The following is a 22,455-nucleotide window of genomic DNA, read 5'->3' as shown; positions in this document are numbered from 1 at the left end:
TGCGCTGTGGTGGGAAAAAGGGGATGGATGTGGAGAACAAACAGGAAATCGACCATCCCAGGAAGGTCACTGCAAAAGGAAGAGGGGATGACTACAGACAGTGGACAAGAATTCAGCCATGTTGGAAATGTCACTATCATAAAAAAAGGGACCAGCAGAAAGTCCTTTCTGACTGAAACAAAGGATCACATGGTAAGTCACGTGGTTTGTTTGGCACGCATTGTTTTTAGTACTCATAGTGTCTCCTGGAATCAAGTAATGACAAGTGCCAAAGTACCACTGTATACCCGGTATTTTGAAGCACTTTTCTACCACTACAAGAACAAAGGCCCTCCAAGAACAATTCAGAAAGTTAAAAATTGCACTAATCAACTCTTAATACTAAGTTATCATATTCCGTAGTAAGGAACTGTTGCTCACTCATCAAATATCTGATCAAGAAAAGGTTACCGTAATTCAGTTCTCTGTATTATTAAAATAAGGAGATCATTCGATCTCCTGGTCCCCTGCTCTCTTAGTAATTTAATTCATTCATGAATTGCTTCTACACTTATAATATATACTAAAATCTGTTGTCTTTTCATTGTACTTTCCATACCACAACTCCTTTGGCTGTTTAACAGTAAGGTTATAGGTAAAATGTGTTCATATCTATATCCATTTATGACACAGTAAGGCATTCTTGACTGTAAATTGTCTTCTCTGACATACATACCATCAACTTCTAGGGATTAAATGCATTCATAGATGAAGATATTCAATCGGGATAAAGGTATATTGTTTCTTAGTTCAAAGAACATGTAATTTAACTTCAATGTTATTTGTGATACCAACTAACTATTTAAAAGGGGAGGGAAAAAGAATGCTAGCAAGACTAAATGTCACCAGAGCTCATGCACCAAGTCATCTGTATTATTTTAAGAAGTTATGATAAATGCTAGCCAAACTTACATTGTTTCCCTTTGTCATCTTCTCCATATCCAAACAAGCCGAGCTTAAAATAAATGTACAAGGACAATAGTGCCATGTTCTGAATGTTATCTAGAAAATCAACTAAGCCAACTAATCTTCTACATTCTCTATCAGAAACTATGAGTTAGGTAGAGATTCCTCCTAAGTGAGAACATCACTAAGTGAGGACAGAGGGTGGAGTGGAAGCTGATTTGGTACGTTTTAAAGTATTCACAAACAATAGGAGTCAATTAATGCTATACAGGTAGTCCTTGATTAGTGACCACAATTGAGCCCAATTTTCTGTTGCTAAGTGAGACATTTGTTAATTGAGTTTTACCCCATTTTACAATCTTTCTTTCCACAGTTGTTCAGTGAATCACTGCAGTTATTTAGTAATAGGGTTGTTAAGTGAAATCTGGCTTCCTCATTGACTTTGCTTGTTAGATGGTTGCAAAAGGTGATCGCATGATCGTGGGATACTGCAACCATCATAAATATGAATCAGTTGCCAAGCATCTAAAATTTGATCATGTAACCATAGAGATTCTGCAACTGTCCTATGAAAAATGGTCATAAGTCACTTTGATCAGTGCCATTGGTCACTAAAGGAACTGTTGTAAGCCAAGAACTACTTATAAGTAACAGGATTCTTCCTGTTTCTTTATGCTTTCTATGGATTAACAACAATAAATGCTAGACATATGGATTATTGAAGACCTATAATAGGAGAAGCATATAGAATTTAGTGACAGCAATTAATTGAAAGGAAGGAATGAGGACCTTACAAATTTAGATAAAGTAGAACATTTCAAACTGTAGCTTTTAAGATTTTGTGCAACTGATAATTGTGTGAGTGAATAAAATCCACACCTACAATTGACTCAGTGGCCACAGTTTGATCCATGCCTATCTTGCAACACGCCAAATGCACAAACTTCTGATAACAGATAAAAGCTACAACTGGCTAGAAAAACAATGCATTTGTGCATTCGGTTTGAAAAGCTCAGCTGTCTTCTGAACATTATCAAAAGAAAAAAGATTATTAGGAGAGGGCGGAGCTGGCGTCACGACAATACAGCATGCGATCTTGGAAGTCTGAGTTCACTGCCGATATGTTTGCTCCTGGACAGTTCAAGTGGATCTAAACCGTCCCAAAGAGATGGTGAATGTAAAGGGCGCGTCCTGTAGATCCCAGAGATACCGCAAAGTCCCTGGTAGATCCAGGAGAAGCTCTTTTTGCCAGTGGCAAAGAGGCAGCCATTAAAGCTGAAGTTGGGACAGCTCCGAAACGAAAGAGAGTGTGTGCCGGTTTGGTGAGAACTTTTTTTTTAATTTTAAGATTTGAAAGGATACCCTAAGTAAAGGAAGGATCTGTGAAAGTTTTGACAGAATTGATTAAGCAGCAATTTTAAACAGGAATATCAAAGTATTTTTTTTTTCATTGCTGGATTTTCTACACATGATCTTATATTTTGAAACTCGACTGGTTTTTTTCTCTTCTTTTTATCTATTCTTTTCTCCTTTTTGACTTTATAATATTTTAAGCCAGAGACTCCCTTTTAGTTATTTTTTTAAAAATCTTTTTCTTTTTTTAATTAATTCTTATTATATTTTACTTGGAAAAGGAGGGGGAAAGAGAAAGCTAAAGAAACTTTGTAACACTGCCAACTAGAGGCTTAGAAATATTCTCTCTCTCTTTTGACCAGACAAAGCTGGGCTGATTCCTGAAGGTTTAATGTTTACATAGCAAGTACAGAGATACAGAATTGATTCAATTGAGAAAGCTGAATCATTTTTCACAGAATTTTTCAGAGGGGAGGAAGAGGCAGAAATTTTTTTTCACTAATTGAATTCCAAGAGGACTCCCAAATGACGACTGAAAAAGAAGAAGGTGTAGTAGGTGGAAAGGAGGAAGCCAAAGAACAGCGTGAACCAAGATCCACGAGAGCTGTCAAACCTAATTACAAAATATAACCATGGAAGAGAAAAAATTGAATACAATTAATATAAATGGATTTAACTCAGCCGTTAAAAGAAGGAAAATCTTTCATAAATTAGAGAAATTAAAATTTGATATAATCTGCCTACAAGAAGTACATATTAAAAAACAATATGAACAATTGTTGATACAGCCAAAATTAGGGAAAATATTCACTTCCTTGACACAATGTAAGAAAAGAGGAGAGGTTTTATATATTAAAGAGACCATCTCAGCAAAATTGATTTATACTGATGATGACGGAAGAATATTAATGGTGGAAATAATGGACAATAATAAGAAAACACTCCTGATTGCAATCTATGCCCCTAATGACAATCAAGAAGAATTTATAAAAAATTACATATGAAAATAGTTGAATATACAAAATATACAAAAAGGAACAAACAGTTAGATATGGTGAAATATTGAATAAAAAGGGTGAACTTAAATCTATATAAAAACTAGAGGAACAAGGTATAAAGATGAATTGGTTTTCATATGCCCAAATACATTCAAGGTATGATAAAGATTCTAAAACAGAAGGTTTCTATGATAAACTGATTGACTTAGATAAGATTTTGACAGGTACTGATGAAAAGGTAATTAAAAAATTATATGGATATTTATTAGAAATTAAACTAGAAGAAGAACAAGTTAAAGAAACTATGATTGCTTGGGGGAAGAATTTTGGATATGGGATTGATTTAGAGAAATGGCAAAAACTGTGGTCTCAAAATTATAAAATGACAATGTCAACAGCATATAAAGAAAATTTGTATAAGATGTTTTACAGGTGGCACTTTCCCCCAACAAGAATAGCAAGAATGTTCAAGAATAAATCCAAAAAATGTTGGAAATGTCATCAGATACCTGGCTGATATTACCATATGTGGTGGACTTGTGCAGGAGCTAAAAAATACTGGACTAAAATCCACACGTGGTTGGAAAAAATGACAAAAAAGCATATAGATTTGAAACCAGAAATATTTTTATTGGGAATTTTACCTGAAATATATAGTAAAGACTTGAAATACCTGATTGTAAATGTATTACAATCATTACATTATATTACAGTGGCTAGGATTGTATTTGCTAAAAACTGGAAAAATGAGAAAATACCATCACAGGAGGAAATCATTAAGAAAATATTGGAATGTGCTGAAATGAGTAAATTGACATTTGAAATTAGAGAACAAGGTGATAAACAATTTTATAAAATTTGGGATCTATTCTATCAATGGTTAGACAATAAAATATAGTAATGAAATATGTAGACTTTTAGAAAATAATAAATATATAAAGATGTATTCTTTTCTAATTATATCTACAAAATGATTCTAGGATAGATCAGAGACAATGATATGAATTGTTATAAAACAAATTAAGTAAAATATGATCATTTTGGAAAACATGAATGAATAAAAGTATAGTCAAATGATTGATTTTTCTTATATTAATAGAGTCTGTCAGTTCTCCCTCTATCATTACCTTTGCCGTTTGCTTATAGTATATAGCTTCTACTGCTTGAATAAATTGCAATTTCAAGTTGTATGAAATTTATTTTTTCTCAGGCAGCTCTTTGTTATAAGAAACATAAAACTTTTAAATATAAATTGGCACAGTATATTGTAATTAAAAGGAAAATAGAAACTTAGAGAAACTAGGTTAATAGCAAACTATTAGAGAAAGAGGGTTCCTAATAATTTAATTTGCAGATCTCAACATTTTATCAATATTTAAAGATTATACTGATGCTTATAATATACCCTAGCCCACAAATGAATTCAGGTATTCTCTTCCAATATCTAAATATGAGAAAAACAGTATCAACAACTAAACAATACAATACAATACAAATTCACTTAAATCATTATTTGAAGTTTAGCATCCGTTTTTTGGTATCAACTCAATTCAGAACTTCTAGCTAACTACTGTTAAATTGTCTCAGATGAACAACTACAGTTTGACTTTGCCTTTATTTAGTGATTTAAAACATGTATATAGCCTACCCATCTTTAAATTAACTTTGGGTGGCTTCCTATCAAAAATCCAAAAAACATATAAAATCATTTAAAGCTATTTTATTTGTTTAAAATATTTATATAGCCAACCATCTTTCAACCAATTTTGGGTGGCTTCAAATCAAAAACCTGAAAAACATATAAAATCACTTAAACCTATTTATTTAAAATGTTTATTTAGCCAGCCACTTTTCTACCAACTCTGGGTGGCCCCCAATCAAAAATCCAAAAAACGTATAAAAATTACTTAAAGCTATTTTATTTATTTAAAACATTTATATAGCCACCGATCTTTCAATTAACCAAAAGATTGTGAGGCAGGGTAGCCATTCTGGATTGATTGCTAGGGATGAAATCCATACAGAGAAAGTGTAGGGATAAAAGTTAAAGCTTGTTCATTATTCTGATTTCCCATATTGTGCTTTATACTTTTCTTGAAAATCTGGTTCAATTCTAGTATAGCAACTATTCTACAAAAAAGCAATGCACTTATTTTTTGTAGAAGTAATAAATGAACTGTAAGTAATTTGATGCCTGTAACTGGATATCCTATGTATTTTTAATTACGGGCATTGCGTTTAAAAAATTAATGCAAGTACAAATTGCAAATTAGTGGGTGAGTCTTACTGTGACTAACTATGATCAATGATGCAGTTTATTCCAGAAAAAAAACTTTGAGATATGGTAAAAGCTTATCTTTAGTCAAATTTGAATTTCAGTCCAAGAGTAGTATAGAAACAACTATCCAACTGGTTGAAAGTTAAAAAAAACATTAAACACAAGCTAAACAAATACAGAATGTATTGTCACTAGTGTTACCACTGTAAACTATGTCTCTAGAACAAAAAAAAAAAAACCAGAATACCATGTTTTCCTGAAAATTAAACCCAACCAAAAAATATGATTTTTCAGGATGCCTGTACTATAAGCCCTACCCCCAAAATAATCCCCAGTTTAAGATCCTCAGCCAGACAGATGCATTTAGTACTGTATTTCCCCCAAAATAAGATTAACCAGAAAATAAGACTTAATACATTTGTGGAGCAAAAATTAATATAAGACCCAGTCTTATTTGGGAAACACGGGTATTATTTGTTTAAAACTAAAGCATAAAGCTACAAATCTAAGATAGAAATAGGTTGCAATAAAATATAATAATGTGACATCCATCTGTATATTTAATATTGTTCAAAAGTTAGGCTTTGGGCGTATAATTTCCAATAGGCATATAATCTGTAGGAGTAAGGTGTCAGAAATTTAATAAATAATTATAAATTTATAAAAATTCAATCAAGGTCAGTAAAAAATGAAATATGGCAACAAACAGGGCTTACATGTAGAACAATTTTAGTGGACACTCAGAAAAATAATTGATAAAAAACATACATGAACTATAAAAAATATATCAGGCGCATCTGATGAAATGAACTACAGTCTATGAACAGTCAATAATATTTAAGGCAGCCTCTCAGGCCGGATCTTCTGAATTACTTGGGTTTGTAAAAATTGCTGAAAGCATTTACTATCTATCTGTGGTAGCAGAAAAATACTGCATAGGCACAGCTACAAAAATACATTGTCAAATGCCTCTTGGATGCAAAAAAGGATTAAAAACAGATGGAAAATATAAGATTGGAAACTGGCCTAAGACCATAAGACATCATTCCCTCTTAAACAAAGCTAAGATGCCATGTCTGATTCCAAGGACTCTTCATTTGATCTTTACCAGCCTAATTCTGTACAATCTTTACTCCAGCTGCAAGGTGGCAGTCACTAGTGAGTCACATCCTGTACGGGGGTGAAACACTGACTCATTTTCTATCAAATAACAAAAACCGTCCAAGGGTTTGCTAAACTAGCCATCAAATAAAAAAACTAAAAGCTAGTTTCTGTTATTTCTGACCCCATATTAATCATCATTATTCCACTGTGCTTCTTAGATATCCAGAAGTTAGCTTTCAGCAGAAATTTAATTCCTCCTGCAAATCTCAGTGGATATCACATGTAATGAATAGAGTTGAATTCATGTATTTTGGGTTGGCAAATCCTTCATTACTGCAGACTGAATGGATTCTTACAAGGATAGAAATAAAACAGAAAGAATGTATTTAAAAGTCCTCCATAAAGATTATTTGTTGCAGTAAATGGGTTTTTCAGGATCAAGTACCTGATGCTAGAGAAGAAAATCTCTAAGCTGCTAACTCCATAGGATACTTCTTGAAAGTATTACTTCAAAAGATGGTCTACTAGCTTCAGAAGATATTTCTGGTGAGGTATATATTGACAGTCTAAATTGTAGTTGACTAGTTCAATAGCTGATATGTAATTGATTACATAATTGATTCATAAGAACTGTAATACCAAATCTCTTTTTAGTCATGCTTCAGGTCAACCCAGTCTATGGCAGGGTTGTTAAACTCAAGGTCCAGGAGCTAGAGCTAGCCAGTGGGGTGCTTAGATCTGGCCTGCGGGCCACCCTATAAACAGTAAAGGACCAGCCTGCAGTGCCGCTGCTAGCAAAAATGGAGCTTAGGGGAGGGGGGGCTCTCCTGAGCTTCATTTTCGCTGGCAGAAGGTTGTAGGAGGCTGTCACAGCTGAAAATGGAGCTCAGGACCTGTTTTTGCTGGCAGAGTGCTCGGGCCACCGCAGATGCCCCAACATGAGTGGCATTGAACTGGCCACATCTACCCTGGCCACACCCACCTCAGTCCCCCAATGTCAAACACAACCCTGATGTGGCCCTTGATGAAATCGAGATTGACACTCCTGGTCTATGGCTAGAGACTCAAGAGATCAATTATTATTTTTGATCAAATAAGCCTATTATTTATCTGATGAATCTTTTTAAAAAAATACTGAACAATAGATCATTTCTGTACTTTCTCGATTTATCTTTAATCAGAGATTCCTTAGGCGTCCTTCACTTCCAGTCTCAGTAATATCCAGCATGTCTGAAGTTGTTCTCCCAACAATTTAATTCCAATTGCTATTTTTTCTACTCAAGCATTTCTCATCTTATAGTCTGCGTGTATATTAATTGAACAAGTGGACAATGTTTCCCAATTCTGAACAATTTAGTTGTTCTTTATTCTAGTTGATGCTTCCTGGTCATCATGCAGATTGTTCAACAGGCAAATGAAGTGGTATGATAGATCAGGTTTTTAAGGACTAGTCAATCTGTTTTGGTCTATGTAAGTGTTTATATATCATCAGTAAAACAATGGACACATTTCTTTTTGGATTTCCCTTGTCTGTATTTTCTGAATATAACATCTGTCAGTTTTCATTCCATGTGTTGTCTGCACTGTAAATTCTTGAGCTCTGTCCTACAAAATGCAGACTAAGTACAATTATTTTGTAGTTTTTAGCAGAGACAATACTTGGAATTGAAATTTAAATTGCTCTTTTGCATCCCTAGAGCATTGCTCTATTTTGCACACCATACAAATCTATGCAATTTGAAAAGTTTAAACAATTTGATCAGTACTTAATAAAATTACTGCAGTTGTTAGCACCACTTTATAGGGTCCATTTAACTTCACTTTTTATAATGACCCATCCTAAATCAGTAATAATTCATATCTGTCATTTTTTCTATAGTTCTTCCATATATTTATACCATCTCTTCTTTCTATCCTCTTCTTAAATATTTCTGTTCCCATTTTTCCATAAGGTATCTCCTATTAATTGGATTGTTATCCTTCATGTTTTTATTTTGCTCATTTAGCTGTACCTTCTTGGGCTTTCCTGTTCCTTTCTGAAACTCAGTATTCTATAAAATTTATTGAATATGAATTTGTTTTGACACCTCCTCCCCTTGTCATCTTTTTGCTTCCATTTTGAAGGGCGCAGGATACTTTTAACCTACCAGCAAACAACCGTTTTGCTTCTTTTCTTTTTTGCACATCTGCAATTTGGGTTTGCTTCCCTTTAAGATCTCACCCTTTAAATACATTCAACACATTTTCTCAGGGAAACCATCGTATTATGTTGGTTTGATGATTTTCTTTAAGTTGTAATTTTTCAATAAGGCTGAGATCACAAACCCCTTGCAAAATTACAACTTAAAAATATATTTTCAAGGAGAAAAAAAAAGAAGATCTAGCAGTGTGATTTGAACCGCAGGCAGTACTAAATCTTGTTTTTGCTGACTTAATGAAATTCTTCCATTTTTCTTGCAGAGTACATAATGAATTTTATTTTGGTGTCATCCATCTGTTGATGTGGGGTATCAACTCAGCTTTAGGTTGTTGGGGAAAAAGTATTTGCTATAAATATTGAATTTTCTTGGCACAACTGTTAGCCTGTCTCCTGCTTCATATTATACATAGAAACGTAATGTTTCCATTATTTCAGTGCTACTCTAGTTCCAACTTTAGCACCCAGTCTCATATAATGAACATGCTGTGGGTTTTTTTGGTGTGATGTTGACAAGTTATTATAGAACACTTCAACTTCCCCTTTTTCATATCTGTGGGTTCAACACAAGACTTGAATCAGCATGATACCAATTGGCTTCTCTTGGAATCAAATTTGAGATTATTCTAAATTTTTTAAGATCATCTTATCGTACTTTTTAATCATTCTAACATATCTAAACACTGATTTTATCACTTGTATATATAATGATAGTTACTTCATTTCTGCTGTATTTTTCTTGTCTGCGGTAGATCTGCCATTTGAAATTTTTTTCCGTTCGCTGATTTCCAGAATGTCCATGTTCAGTGTTGACATTTCTGCTCTGGCAACATCATGTTTGTCCTGGTTTATGGTTCCAACATTCTACGTATTAGTAATAGATGTGTCAACTCTGAAGCTGGCCTGACTGAGGCCATTTTGAGATTTCAGCGCTGACAAACTGAAGTGAGACAGGGAGAGGGGAACAGAGATAGTTGGGGTGTTGTAGCCAAAACTTTATCTTGGGAACCAAGGACATTATTGCAGGTGCTCGGAAGGAGGGGACTGGAGTCGCCTAGCAACTGGAGAGTAACATGATTGGACCATGTGACTGATTGTTTTGGGAAAGTGTCAGAGTCGGTTTTCCCCAGCCTGTGCCAATATAATTATTATTTGAGAAATCTACCTGCCTCAGAGTTTTGTTTGCTGTGGGTATGTTACTTGGAACCCCGACAATGTGCATCTTTGCAATATTATTAAAGATAGCCTACATGACAGCCTATGCCAGGGCTCTTCAAACTTAACAGCTTTAAGACTTCTGGACTTCAACTCCCAGAATTCCTACTCCAATCATGTTAGCTCAGGAATTCTGGGAGTTGAAGTCCAAAAATCTTAAACTTGCCAAGTTTGAAGACCCTTGGCCTATACTGTCCTCCCCAGAAACTCGTTGGATATCTTCTGAATGAGGGAGACTTTGATGTTGACATTGTCCTCCTTATGTATGTCCATTTGGTTTTCTTGGAAGAATATTGCAGTAGATCTATTTCCTCCTTGAAAGTGCTTTATTTTATATGATCCTTTATGGCCAGCGGAATGGAGAGAAAACTTCTTGGAATAAGAACTCCTAATGATAGCTTATATGTCACTGGGATGTACAATTCAATTCACTGCATAAGTTCATACTATTTTTCAAATCACAAGGATAGAGTCTCATACGGTATCAAACATTGTTCTTCTGTTTAGAATATTGATTTAAATTCTGTACTTAAAGAATGCATTCTACCACTAACCCTTAATAAACAGAACCAAATCATTGGCTAAAAATACAGAGAAGTGTTAAGACTATTAAATTTTAAAGGAAACTAATAAGAGTACATCTGAAGGTTTTCTCATAGTTGTCACACAGAGACTTAGAAGCCGAATATTTTAAAGAGGGTCTATGTTTACCAATCTTATTTTTTGTAATATGTTAAAAATATTTTTCTTAGGAACTTAAAGAAGAAACAATGGATATGTAATTTAAAGAGTTGTTATAAATAAAGCTAAGTTAGATGACATTTTAGTTCTCTATCAGGATTGGGAAATAGATGCAAGTGGTATAACATAGGTCCTTGCAATTTTGCATCATACAGCTGTTTGATTCTTTTTTAAATAATAAATTGATGATGCCATACAAAGCTCTCATTATTACAAACAAAGGGTACAATCAAGGTTAGAGAAAAAGCATAAGCATTCCGGGAAAGAAGAATGCATGTTTTTTTTCTTCTAAGGTGATGTTATTCAATAATAGTCATGGTAATACCAACAATCACGATAATTACCTTTGCAGATTCATAACCAGATTTCCCGAGCAGGTCTTGATTTTATTTTGTGCTTCCAGGTGAGTCATACTTTCTGCACTTATCCCATCAATGCTAAGGACCACATCACCTATTCCGACATTTGCATTAGCTGCTTTGCCTCCCTCGTTCAACTGCAAAGTAATATAAGCATTATTCATTTTCATTCACATTTTAAGAACAGAGTCATGAGAGCCAAGAAGAAGAATGACAAACATTTCAAAGTGATATAAACTTTGAAAAGAATACTGTATTCTTATAATGAAACGACTCTGTGGGAAAGGCATAAGATCCTCTTAGGATGGAGTGAACAGTACATGAAATCAACCAGGTTCAGATGTTATACTAAACCAAAACCTAATCTATTCATTTCTAGCTAAGGTTGTTTAGTGAAACCAGCCCAGTGGTTCATAACACATGGAATAGCTTGGTTTACTTAATTTACAATGTTAGACTAATCAACTATGTATTATAAATAAGCCACAGTTTGTCTATCACTCATGCATTTCCATACATTTTAAGGTGTCATGATCTTGGCATAATTTTTTAATGAAAACCAAACACAAGGACCTAAAGATTCAAATGCAAATTTATAGAAGACATTTAGAAAACAATCCCTGTCTTAGAATAATAAGCTGAACTAGGAGGCTGGGTTACCAATAATGGTCAAATTGGAAATGCATTAACAAACATATAACTCCTTGCCCCATCCCAGTTTCCACCCTTGGCCTCCCGGCCCGCTCCTATGCTCGGGCGGCCACCCCCACCGGGCACCCACCGCGCTTCCCGCGCACCACGGCCCTGCTCTCGAGCACTCCTGTGGAGAACAGCTTCCTCGCGGCAAACGGCGGGACCACGCGGTCCCACCTCCTGAAGCGACCCCCACCCCTCACGCCTCGAAGGCTATCGTAGAACACCCATCTAGGTTGTGTAAGTCTGTTTCTGTGGGTACCAGAAACTTCATGTATATCCGAAGAAAAGTCAATCCTCTGCTATCAGGATCACAGTAGATTTCCAGAGACAAGCAATGCTCTTATTTATTCATTATAGTTGATGTACAAAATATATCATAAAATACAATAAAGTGTAAATTGATCATAGCAATCATATAATTATCACAGGATTTGATAAAAACTTATCATTGCAGGACTTGCATGTCAACTAAGTAAGCAGAAACTGAAGACTACAAGTTCTTGGTTATTTTGCACTGGGTTCAAGAAAAACCCCAATTAGACCAGTGGCCCCCAACCTTTCGGGCACCAGGGACTGGTTCCATGGAGAGAGGCTTTTCCACAGACTGGAGGAGGCGTGGTTTCGCAAGCCACCTGCATCCTGCGGATGGGGATTTCTTTATTTGCATGTCCTGGGTTTCTGGCATGCCAGGGCCGGGATTGGGGACGCCTGAATTAGACAACTCAGTTCTTTAAGAAAAGGTCCAAGAAATCCAAATGTTTTCAACCTGCATGTAGAAATTGGTTATTAAGATGTGAATCAACTCACAGAAAATAATTATTGCATCTTGTATTCTTTCTCCATGGAGTTCCTTGAACTGATCAAAAGTTTGAAGAGAACCAGATTGGAGTATTGGGGAAAGGAAGAGTGCAGAAACATCCTTATTGTAAATTTTCTTCAGCCAATTTATTATAAAACTTCACATCTGATTTTGGACATGTATCTTCTCCTCTACTAAAGGTATTTACGGACACAATATTTCTTCCAAAAGGTAACTTTCCAAAGAAAGATTGCTAGATAGAATAAGAACAGCTGAGGGAATGCAAACATTCCTTTGTAAATTCCTTTAAGTTTACTTATCTTAGGATCTAAGCCAGATGAAATTGTTATTTCACATAACAGTTCATTTAGTTGGTATCAAAACCCTAAGTATAAAACTAAACCTCTTTGACAATAAATCAAAATTAAATGTCCCCTTTCAAATCTTTTTTTCCCTTTGAACTTGAGTTGATCTTCTCATGTCTTATATATGTACAATTTAAAAATACAAAGTTATTTCAATTTTGTTTCATTCAAACCAGATAGAATGAGAAAGATGGTATTTTCCCACTACTTTAGAACTTGCAATTTCGGACAACACAAAAAGTATATATATTATTTATTTACAGGAGTTAATTTGCTAGCTCCAATCCAGTGTACACTGGGCAAACTGAATTAATTTTAGGATTTGAGTAAAGCATTCTAACACAAGGAAAGAGAATAAAGTTAATGATCGCCAATGTAACATAATAATATATAATAAAAGTTAGAAACCAGCCTTCCATGCAATATGGATATTATGAAAGATTCTAACCAAACTATTCACATCTGCAGACTCTTTGGCTAAGAAATGAAACAGTACAAGTTCATGAATGGTATCACCATACAAAAACTTTAAATGAAAGGAAAAATTGAAAAAACAGATTATCCTTTCCATGCAGATTGCCAATGTGGGATTACTTCCTACTATATCATGCATGGGCTCCTATCCTATCTAATTTCAAGTACGGTTCATGGACTTTTGTTTACTTAAAAACATTATAGTGCCATAATGAGATACAGAACATTGGTGAGAATGTAATTACTATATCCTATTGAAATAAAACTATTTTATCTTTATTTTGAAAAAAGACATTCAATTGCTCAACAATTTTATCTGTTCTTTTAGCCACCGTTCATGTAATAATGATTCATGTTGGATTCCAGGTCTTTAATTTTGCCAACATATTTGTACTTTACTCATGATCATAAATTAGGTTTATTTTTCTTAAAAGTTCTTCTTTCTGCATTTCTGGGCTCCAATTTATGAGGCCACAGGAAAGTTTCAGACTGCAAACTAACCCTGAATTACACAGGATATGGGCCACAGGAATGTCACATATGTCTAGTCACACTTAAATATTTTTTATTTACCTACAATGTTAGCACATCCAAATGTATGCTAATAAAATGCCTAAATGGTCCAAATTTTGGCATTAACAAATCCACTAACTTACCCCAACAAAGGATGTTCAGATTTGGTCCATATTCTGAATACAAACCAAACTATAATTAGAAAAGATGTGTTGCCAAGCTGATTTAAATCAGTTTCCATCACATTCCCGAATACTTTCTAATATATGAACAGCGGTGGTGCAGTGGTTAGAGTGCAGTATTGCAGGCTACTTCTGCTGACTGCCGGCTGGCTGCAATTTGGCAGTTCAAATCTCACTAGGCTCAAGGTTGACTCAGCCTTCCATCCTTCCAAGATAGGTAAAATGAGAACCCAGATTGTTGAGGACAATATGCTGACTCTGTAAACTGCTTAGAGAGGGCTGTAAAGCAATGTGAAGTGGTATATAAGTCTAAGTGTTAATGCTAGTGCTATATACAGTATATAAAAAAACTGATCTGGTTTCCTACCATTAATACATAAAACAGACAAGGAGAAGAGCAGACAGAGAGGACTCAGCCTAGAATCATTATGTGACCACAAATGCACCAAGTCTATCCCCACTTGAATTCTATTAACTCTTATCTAGTGCCAATTTATTGCCTTCCAATAATTGACCAGACTCTTGCGGTGGCTCAGTGGCTAAGACACTGAGCTTGTTGATCAAAACGTCGGCAGTTCACGTGCCACATAACGGGGTGAACTCCCGTTACTTCTCCCAACTTCTGCCAACCTAGCAGTTCGAAAGCATGTAAAAATGCAAGTAGAAAAATAGGGACCACTTTGGTGGTAGGCTAACAGCATTCCATGCGCCTTTGGCGTTTAGTCATGCTGGCCACATGACCATGGAGATGTCTTCGGACTGGCTCTTCGGCTTTGAAACAGAGATGAGCATCGCCCCCTAGAGTCAGAAACAACTAGCACGTTATGTGCAAGGGGAACCTTTACCTTTACTTTGTGCATAGCCTTGAGCAATAAATTTTCTGAACTGGAAATTGTGTTCCAACACTGTTTCTCAGAATGGCTTCATAGATATTTTTGGGGTGTTTATAAGCAGAGGCAGCTAGTCTCCTAAAACTAATATTTAGAAACAAATGTCCCTCAAATGGAACAAACAACGAATCTTCAGATCTGATCAGACTTGCTCGTACAGACTTGTTTCCTTCCAAGCCATTTAGGTTATCAGCCATCACTATATACTGTGGTAATGAAGTCCATGGGTTAATTACTACATAGAGTTAAGTATACTTTTTGTTTTAAATCATTTTCCAATTAATCTTAATGGGATGACACTTAATCCTAAGGTTTATAAAGGGGAGAAAATCCTTCTGCACATCCAGGTTTTCCATGCCATGGAGGGCTTATAACTGTTTTCTCATAAGGAAGGTGAACCTGAAATCACACAACCAATTTATCCAGTTCAAAATTATCCAACTAACAAAGAGATGCCAACAATAGGAAAATTAGGCATTCCCATTATTTAATTCAGGACGTCAAAACATCAACCCAACTGTTCCTGAAAACCTCTACCAAAGGTTGCCCTACTCATTTGATAATTATTTCTACTGCTGGATATGCTGAGATATGCAAGACAATTTTTGTGACATTCCATTGTCTTGGGTCCATTACATTTATGTATCTTTGGTTTATTACATTTAATCAAGGAGCAGATAGCTGTCCTTCATTTTCTGCTGGGACTTTGCTTATTGAAAGAGGTACTGTTATTTTCCCCTTCTGTCTAAAATGAATATCATGGATTCTATGCATTTGAAGTACATTGGCTTTAGACCATTTGAAAACTGGGATACTTAAAGTAACTCGTTCACGTGATTGTGTCTACCACACAACATATTCCGATCTACTGCTATCGGTGTTTGTTCCTTTTAGTGAACACATGCTGCTTTTTGGCAAGGTAGTGGTCAATGTCTGATTTGGAATAGTTTGTGGAAGATAATGCATACTCAGCCAAATGCTATTTATAAAGACCCCGCTATCTATTTCTCATGTATCCTCTCCTAACCTGATAAGAAAGGGACAGCTAGTCAAATCACTAGATTCAATTTCAGCTCTTTCCTTGTAAGCCAGTGGCCCATAAACTGGGGACAATTATCCCTAGGAGGATATTTTGGGCACACTTGAAGATAATGGAACAATTAGTAACCATGTGCTTGCGAGTCAAAGCTGCAGTTTGGGACTGCCAATGCATTTGTGTAAAATAATTCCTTGGTGGCGAGGAAGAAAAGTTAATGACACTACTCAAGACCAGGAAAAGGGTCAAACCATATAAGAACCCCAGCTGCAAGTTAATGCTAACGTAATATCATTAAGAATAAAAACAGAATTCTACTTTGGGTAATCTTATAGTAAAGTGACAGAGAAGATAATTCCGGCTACACAAGACCAAGCCTTAAGAACAAGTGCATTCAAGGCCAGAATTAGAAGACAGCAACAGACAGCAAATGCCATCAGCAAAGCTAAAGAAACAGTGAACCACTTAGTTGGCTATGGCAAGAACATCTCACAGACTGACTACAAACAATGGCATCGTAAAACAAGATTGGAGCATTGGAATACCTATAAGAAATACTGCAATCAAGAACTGCTAGGACCACAAAATAGATAAAGTAATAGAAAATCAAGAAGCTAAAATGCTTTAGGATTCAAATAAGAAGTATTGGCCACACAACACCTCAATCTTAATCATTGTTGATAAGAAAGACCAAACAAGTGCTTATTTTCTGTATCAAGTGTTAAATCCATTCATTTTGTCTATAACATTGCATGCTTGCAGTCAAACAGTTCTGAAATTATTCATTCTTTCTTAAAATACAAATCTCCTGGACTTAGAAACGAATTAAAAATGCAAGAAATGTGAATTCCAAATATTTAACATAGCTAATAAATGCCGAGTTTGCTGGGAATTCACATTTCTTACGACATTTTTATTTTACTTTCAAGTGTAAGAGAAAAGTGCACTTTTATACTACAGACGGTTATATAAGACCTGTGTGCATAAACGTTGAAGTACTGTTCCTTAAGCTATTCCTTTGCCATTAATTTACTTGATCATCTAATTAAAACAAGCAAGCCTCTTGAATCCCCTTGTTTTTTTCCAAGCAACTTGCTGACATTTATTATCTTTTTGAATGAGGCAACTCTAATGTCTGTGAACATTTGAAGTTCTACAATGTTGTTGGGTTTTTTTGGCAGAGTATTAGCTAATCAAAACTACAATTCAAGTCTTATTGGCATTCAAGCTTCTCGATTTGTGGTAAGGCACTATTTTTCACACCTCAAAGATTCTTAATGAGTCACTAATGAACAAATCAGCTGAGAAAGCATTTGGCTTCCCAGATGGACAGGAGACATAGGATATTGCCGGGAGACATAGGATATTGCCGGTTTGGATATTTCATAGCTGAGATACTGCATCACTGCAGTATATTTACTGCTGAGCAAGACTGCCTGAGCCCAAAGCCCAAATGTACATGACATTTGCTACTACTGTAAATGTCATTAGACACATACCCTGCCATAGTATGTCAGTCTGCAATAATATGGATTCCAAAATACTCTTCATTCTTCTTGCCAAGCTTCAAGTAACATTTATCTGGGAGGCACATTAGTGGTTTTCTTTGTAAAAGCAGAGTTGTGCCATGTCATTTAATACACAAAGAAGAAGAAAAACCTTTATCTATTTTTGTGTATTCTGTGTAGTCTACAAATTTATAATATGGACAGAGGACAGAGGTAACTTCATTCATTTCATTTATAGATTTATTTTTATTTTATTTTACTTCATTCATGGCAAACTATATAGAGATCCTATATATTCTTCAGGAAATGCCAGACGTAGCAGACTGATATTCTGCCTTTCATGAGGCAAATCTTTATGGTCAAGACAGAGGAGAGCGCCAGCCACATGTGGAGACAGATGGGGGTAGAATTTGGACTTGTTTAAGTACAATATATCTGCTTCAGGAATTACACTCTAAATTATCCATTTCCCGTCAAAAATGCCAAAAATCTATTTTTTAGTTTTTGCAAATGTGATCATACAAACAACTCAAAAAGCTAGGGGAACTCAGGCTGTCCAATTCAAATTTAAACTCCGGTCTAAGCTAATCTAATTTCTATATATATTACTGTTCTATATCTTTTATTTATTGTTCCTAGACATGGAGAACCATTCAAGAATTTTCTATCTGCACCCATGTGCTTCAAAATGTAGATCATTATTCCAAGAATTATGTTCCTACAGCTAAAAAATCCAACTTCCTCTTGGCAAATAGCTTGCATTTTGAAGCAACTTGTGTACATTCAATAACAACAGATTAACAGGTATGGGAGGGACCTTGTAGGTCATCTAGTCCAACCCCCTGCCCAAGAGGGAGACCCTGACTACACCATTTCTGACAGGTGGCAGTCCAATCTCTTCTTGAAAGTCTCAAGTGATGGCACCCCACAACTTCCGAGGGCAAGCTGTTCCATTGGTTGGTTGTTTTCACTGTCAGAAAGTTTCTCCTTATTTCCAGGTTAAATCTCTCCTTTGTTCAGTTTCCATCCATTATTCCTTGTCTGGCCTACAGGAGCTTTAGAAAATATCTTGATCCCTTCCTCTCTGTGGCAGCCTCTCAAATATTGGAACACTGCTATCATGTCTCCCCTGGTCCTTCTCTTTATTAGACCAGCCAAGCCCAGTTCCTGCAACCATTCATCGTATGTTTGAGCCTCTAGTCCCCTAATCACCCTGGTTACTCTTCTCTGCACTCTTTCTAGAATCTTAACATCTTTAGTGTGGCTAGCAAGGACACTATCAGCAACTTTCAAAAAACTTGAAAGATAGACTTCTCCTAGGAAACATACTGTCAAATTTGTTTTTCTAATGAGCCTTTGAAATTTCTACTGAAAGAAGCTGACAAAATTATTGTGAAGACGTGACATGCGACCCAAGACTGCAGAGGAGAAAATGGGGTTACAATATGAAGTATTTACTTAAAAATGGGTGGTATATTAGACAAGCTAGTACATGCTAACTTTTAAAAGCTAAAATCCTATGCATGGCTTCTACCCTGGTGCCTTCATTGCTTGATCAGAGAGGGTCACTTTATAAAATCCATCCAGGTGTTCAGACCCACTGGAAAAGTTCCCTTTAAAGATGTCCCAACTATCAAAGGCTCTCTTTCTTCTTTTCCTGAATTGCTCTCAGACAATGGAAAACATTCTTTGTGAATTGCATCTGGCCCCCAATTCTCAGTATTTAGGAACTCTATAAAACATACCTTTCATGAACTTTGTTAAATATTTACAGATGTGTTATAATTTATGTTGTATTTTTTAACACTTTGTACTCTGGATTTCTTTTTTTTCTTTTAAGATGTCTTTGGTGCTCGTCAGAGCACAAAGCCAGCATATTCTTATTCTCTCTCAAATTATGATTGAAATTAACCAAACTTAATCTGAAGCACTCCATGTGTGATAGATAAGGTGGTTTAACTTCTTTTTTTAAAAATAAAACTTAAATTCAACTTCTGCTTTAATTCACTTTTTAACTGATATTTTATTTAAACGTGGCTATAAACTGCCCTGTGTAAGTGGTTCTAGCATATATCATTATCTGGCAAGCCAAAAATAAATATTCTAGTGACAATATTCAGCTAGGCAAAGAGATCTTAAAGACTATAAATAGATTACTGGCAGCCTTCCATTATCCAGTGTAGCCACTATTAAGCAGAATAATAACAATAATAATCAAATTCCAGATGTTAATATTTACTATATTGTCCAAAAACAATGGCTGGTGCAATGGCAGGTGCAAAGAAGGATGTGAGGCTAGAATAAGATCACAGTAAACAGCTCTGCATGTTGCTTGAAAGTAGCTGTTTGATTTGGAACGTTCATTTCAAATTTATTCAGGCAGATTTATTTATTTTTTTAGATTTATTTAGTTTTTAGACAGCACTCTGTCTTCCAACTTTTTCCCATTAACAACTACTCTATCAAGAGAGAGTGACTGGCTCAAAGCCCAATTTAGAAGAGACAAGACATTAGGTCTTTTAGTGTCAGCGAGTAGCTTAATCAGTTACTATCATACTGGTTTTCAACCAAAGGTACTATGCAATTTTTATTTAATTTGGAGGGCATGGGGTTATAGAGATAGTCAAACTTAAAAAACTTTTGCTTAGTAATCATTCTAAATTACCACGGCATTAAAAAAAGTGACTTCTGTCCAGATTTCACACTTATGACCATTGCAGCATCAACGTAAGTCACCTGATCAAAATTTGGGCACTTGGCAATGTCCTGTATTTATGACAGTTCCACTGTCCTGGGGTAACATGATCGCCATTTGCATTCTTCTCAGCCCGCTTCCCGCAAGGAAAGTCAAATTTGTTTAACAACTGCAAGGTCCACTTAACAACTGCACTGATCCGCTTAACAACTGTGGCAGCAAAGATGAAAAACATCAGATGCAATTCACTTAACTACCTTTTTAACAATGGAAATTTTGGGTTCAATTGCACATCAGAAGTTTGACTTGGGAGGCAGGTTTTTGTTTCTAATGGGTTTAGTTTTTATAATTTTAATATGGTGTTTATGCTGTTTTAACTTTTGATTAAGGGCCATTCAGAGTTGGTTGTAAGATACATGGCTATACCAATGTTATAAATACCATTTTGCCATGTTAAGAAAAGGGTTTGTAATACACAACTCTCTTATATGTCCATACTTGGTATGCAATATGTTCTAAGTATGCAATATGTTCCGTGTGTGTGTGTGTGTGTGTATGTATGTATGTATGTGTATATACACACACACAAAGCTTACAATAAAATGAGAAAAAAATAGCATTTTTATTGGAAAACCCCAAAACACATCAACAGTTCAAATCAGCTGTCAACATAAGGAATTTTTAATGCTGAGCAACAAGGAAAAAGAAAAAAATATTTCAAACAATATAATAGCTAACTATAATAAAGCAATGACAGACAATATATTCAGGTTTTGACAAGACTGTTGTGTCTGTTGTGCCAAGAACAAAAAAAGACCAAATAAGGAAAAACCATATGAGGATGAAAAACCAAGTTATAGTTATGGGTATTGGAATGATCTCATTGTTATTTTATATCGTGCGGAAAAAAAAATTATTAACCAAATTTATGCAGCCACCATCTTCCAGCAGGAATTGGCTTGTCACTTTACCATTATTGACCTATCACTTTACCATTATACAATCAATTTACCAAATTAATAAAAAAAAAGTTTTAGTCTTTTACTTTAAAATAAGAAAAATTAAGCAAGGAAGTAATAAGAAGCATTAACTCTAATACTGTTAATGTTATAATCCAATCCTATATACCATTTCAATCCCAATGACATCTTATTCATGTTCCCATTTCTGGAAACAACGCAATTCAGATTTAATTCTGTTTTTTATAAGATCAAAGAAATAAGCTATTCCTCATCCTATGATGTCAGTCCCACTTAATTTAATAAGGCAGATTTCAAGGTAATATTTCAATTTTGGAAACATTCCATTTTCATCTTCAATACCGTTTAAAAGAAGACTATAAACATGAAGACCCTTTTCCTGGCATCATCCCAGATTTCGAAAAGACTCTCAGCATTGAGGTTCATAAAATATGCTAAATCTGCTTTAAACGCAATAAGTACAGTTTCTGTTGTAACACACTCTGCTTCTCTGAACACAGGTAGTCCTCAACTTATGACAATTGAGCCCAAAGGTTATGTTATTAAATAAGAAATTTGTTAAATGAGTTTTTCCCCATTTTACACCCTTTCTCATCAGATTTGTTAAAGTGAATCATTGCTGCTGCTAAATTAGTAACATGATTGTTAAGTGAATCTGTTTTCTTCATTGATTTTCCTGGTCAGAAGGTCGCAAAAGGTGATCACAAATGACTCCATGATCCTGCAACCATCATAAATGTGAATCAGTTGTCAAGCATCTATATTTAGGCAAGAAAAACCAAAAGTCCACATATAGACTGGGTGAAACCAGGCTCAATAGCAGTAACTGTGAGAGGGATCTTGGAGTCTTAGTGGACAACCAGCTAAATATGAGCCAGCAATGTGCAGCAGCAGCCAAAAAAGCTAATGCAATCCTAAATTGTATTAACAGAGGGATACAACCAAGATCAAGGGAAGTACTAATATCACTCTATAAAGCCTTAGTAAGACTACACCTAGAGTACTGCATTGTTTTGTTCACCACATTATAAAAAAGATGTTGAGATTCTAGAAAAAGTACAGAGAAGAGCAACCAGGATGATTAGGGGACTGAAGACTAAAACATGAAGAACAGCTACAGGAACTGG

The 22,455-nt window shown here is 35.2% G+C and overlaps 1 protein-coding gene across 7 annotated transcripts in view; it reads right to left on the bottom strand.

The window, feature by feature from the left end:
• Positions 1-22,455, bottom strand: part of PDLIM5 (PDZ and LIM domain 5) — a 139,850-nt gene that overhangs the window by 84,778 nt on the left and 32,617 nt on the right. For all 7 annotated transcript variants that reach the window (XM_087935911.1, XM_087935910.1, XM_087935912.1 and 4 more), the window contains exon 3: positions 11,176-11,327. In XM_087935911.1, coding sequence (XP_087792037.1) covers positions 11,176-11,327 — 152 coding nt within the window. The remainder of the gene's footprint in view (positions 1-11,175; positions 11,328-22,455) is intronic.

Source organism: Pseudonaja textilis, chromosome 6 (assembly GCF_049901715.1).
Source record: "Pseudonaja textilis isolate UNSWEBS1 chromosome 6, rPseTex1.2, whole genome shotgun sequence".
NCBI lineage: Eukaryota > Metazoa > Chordata > Lepidosauria > Squamata > Elapidae > Pseudonaja > Pseudonaja textilis.
The sequence above is the reverse complement of the archived record's forward strand: the minus strand, read 5'-3'. Positions and strand labels throughout refer to the sequence as shown.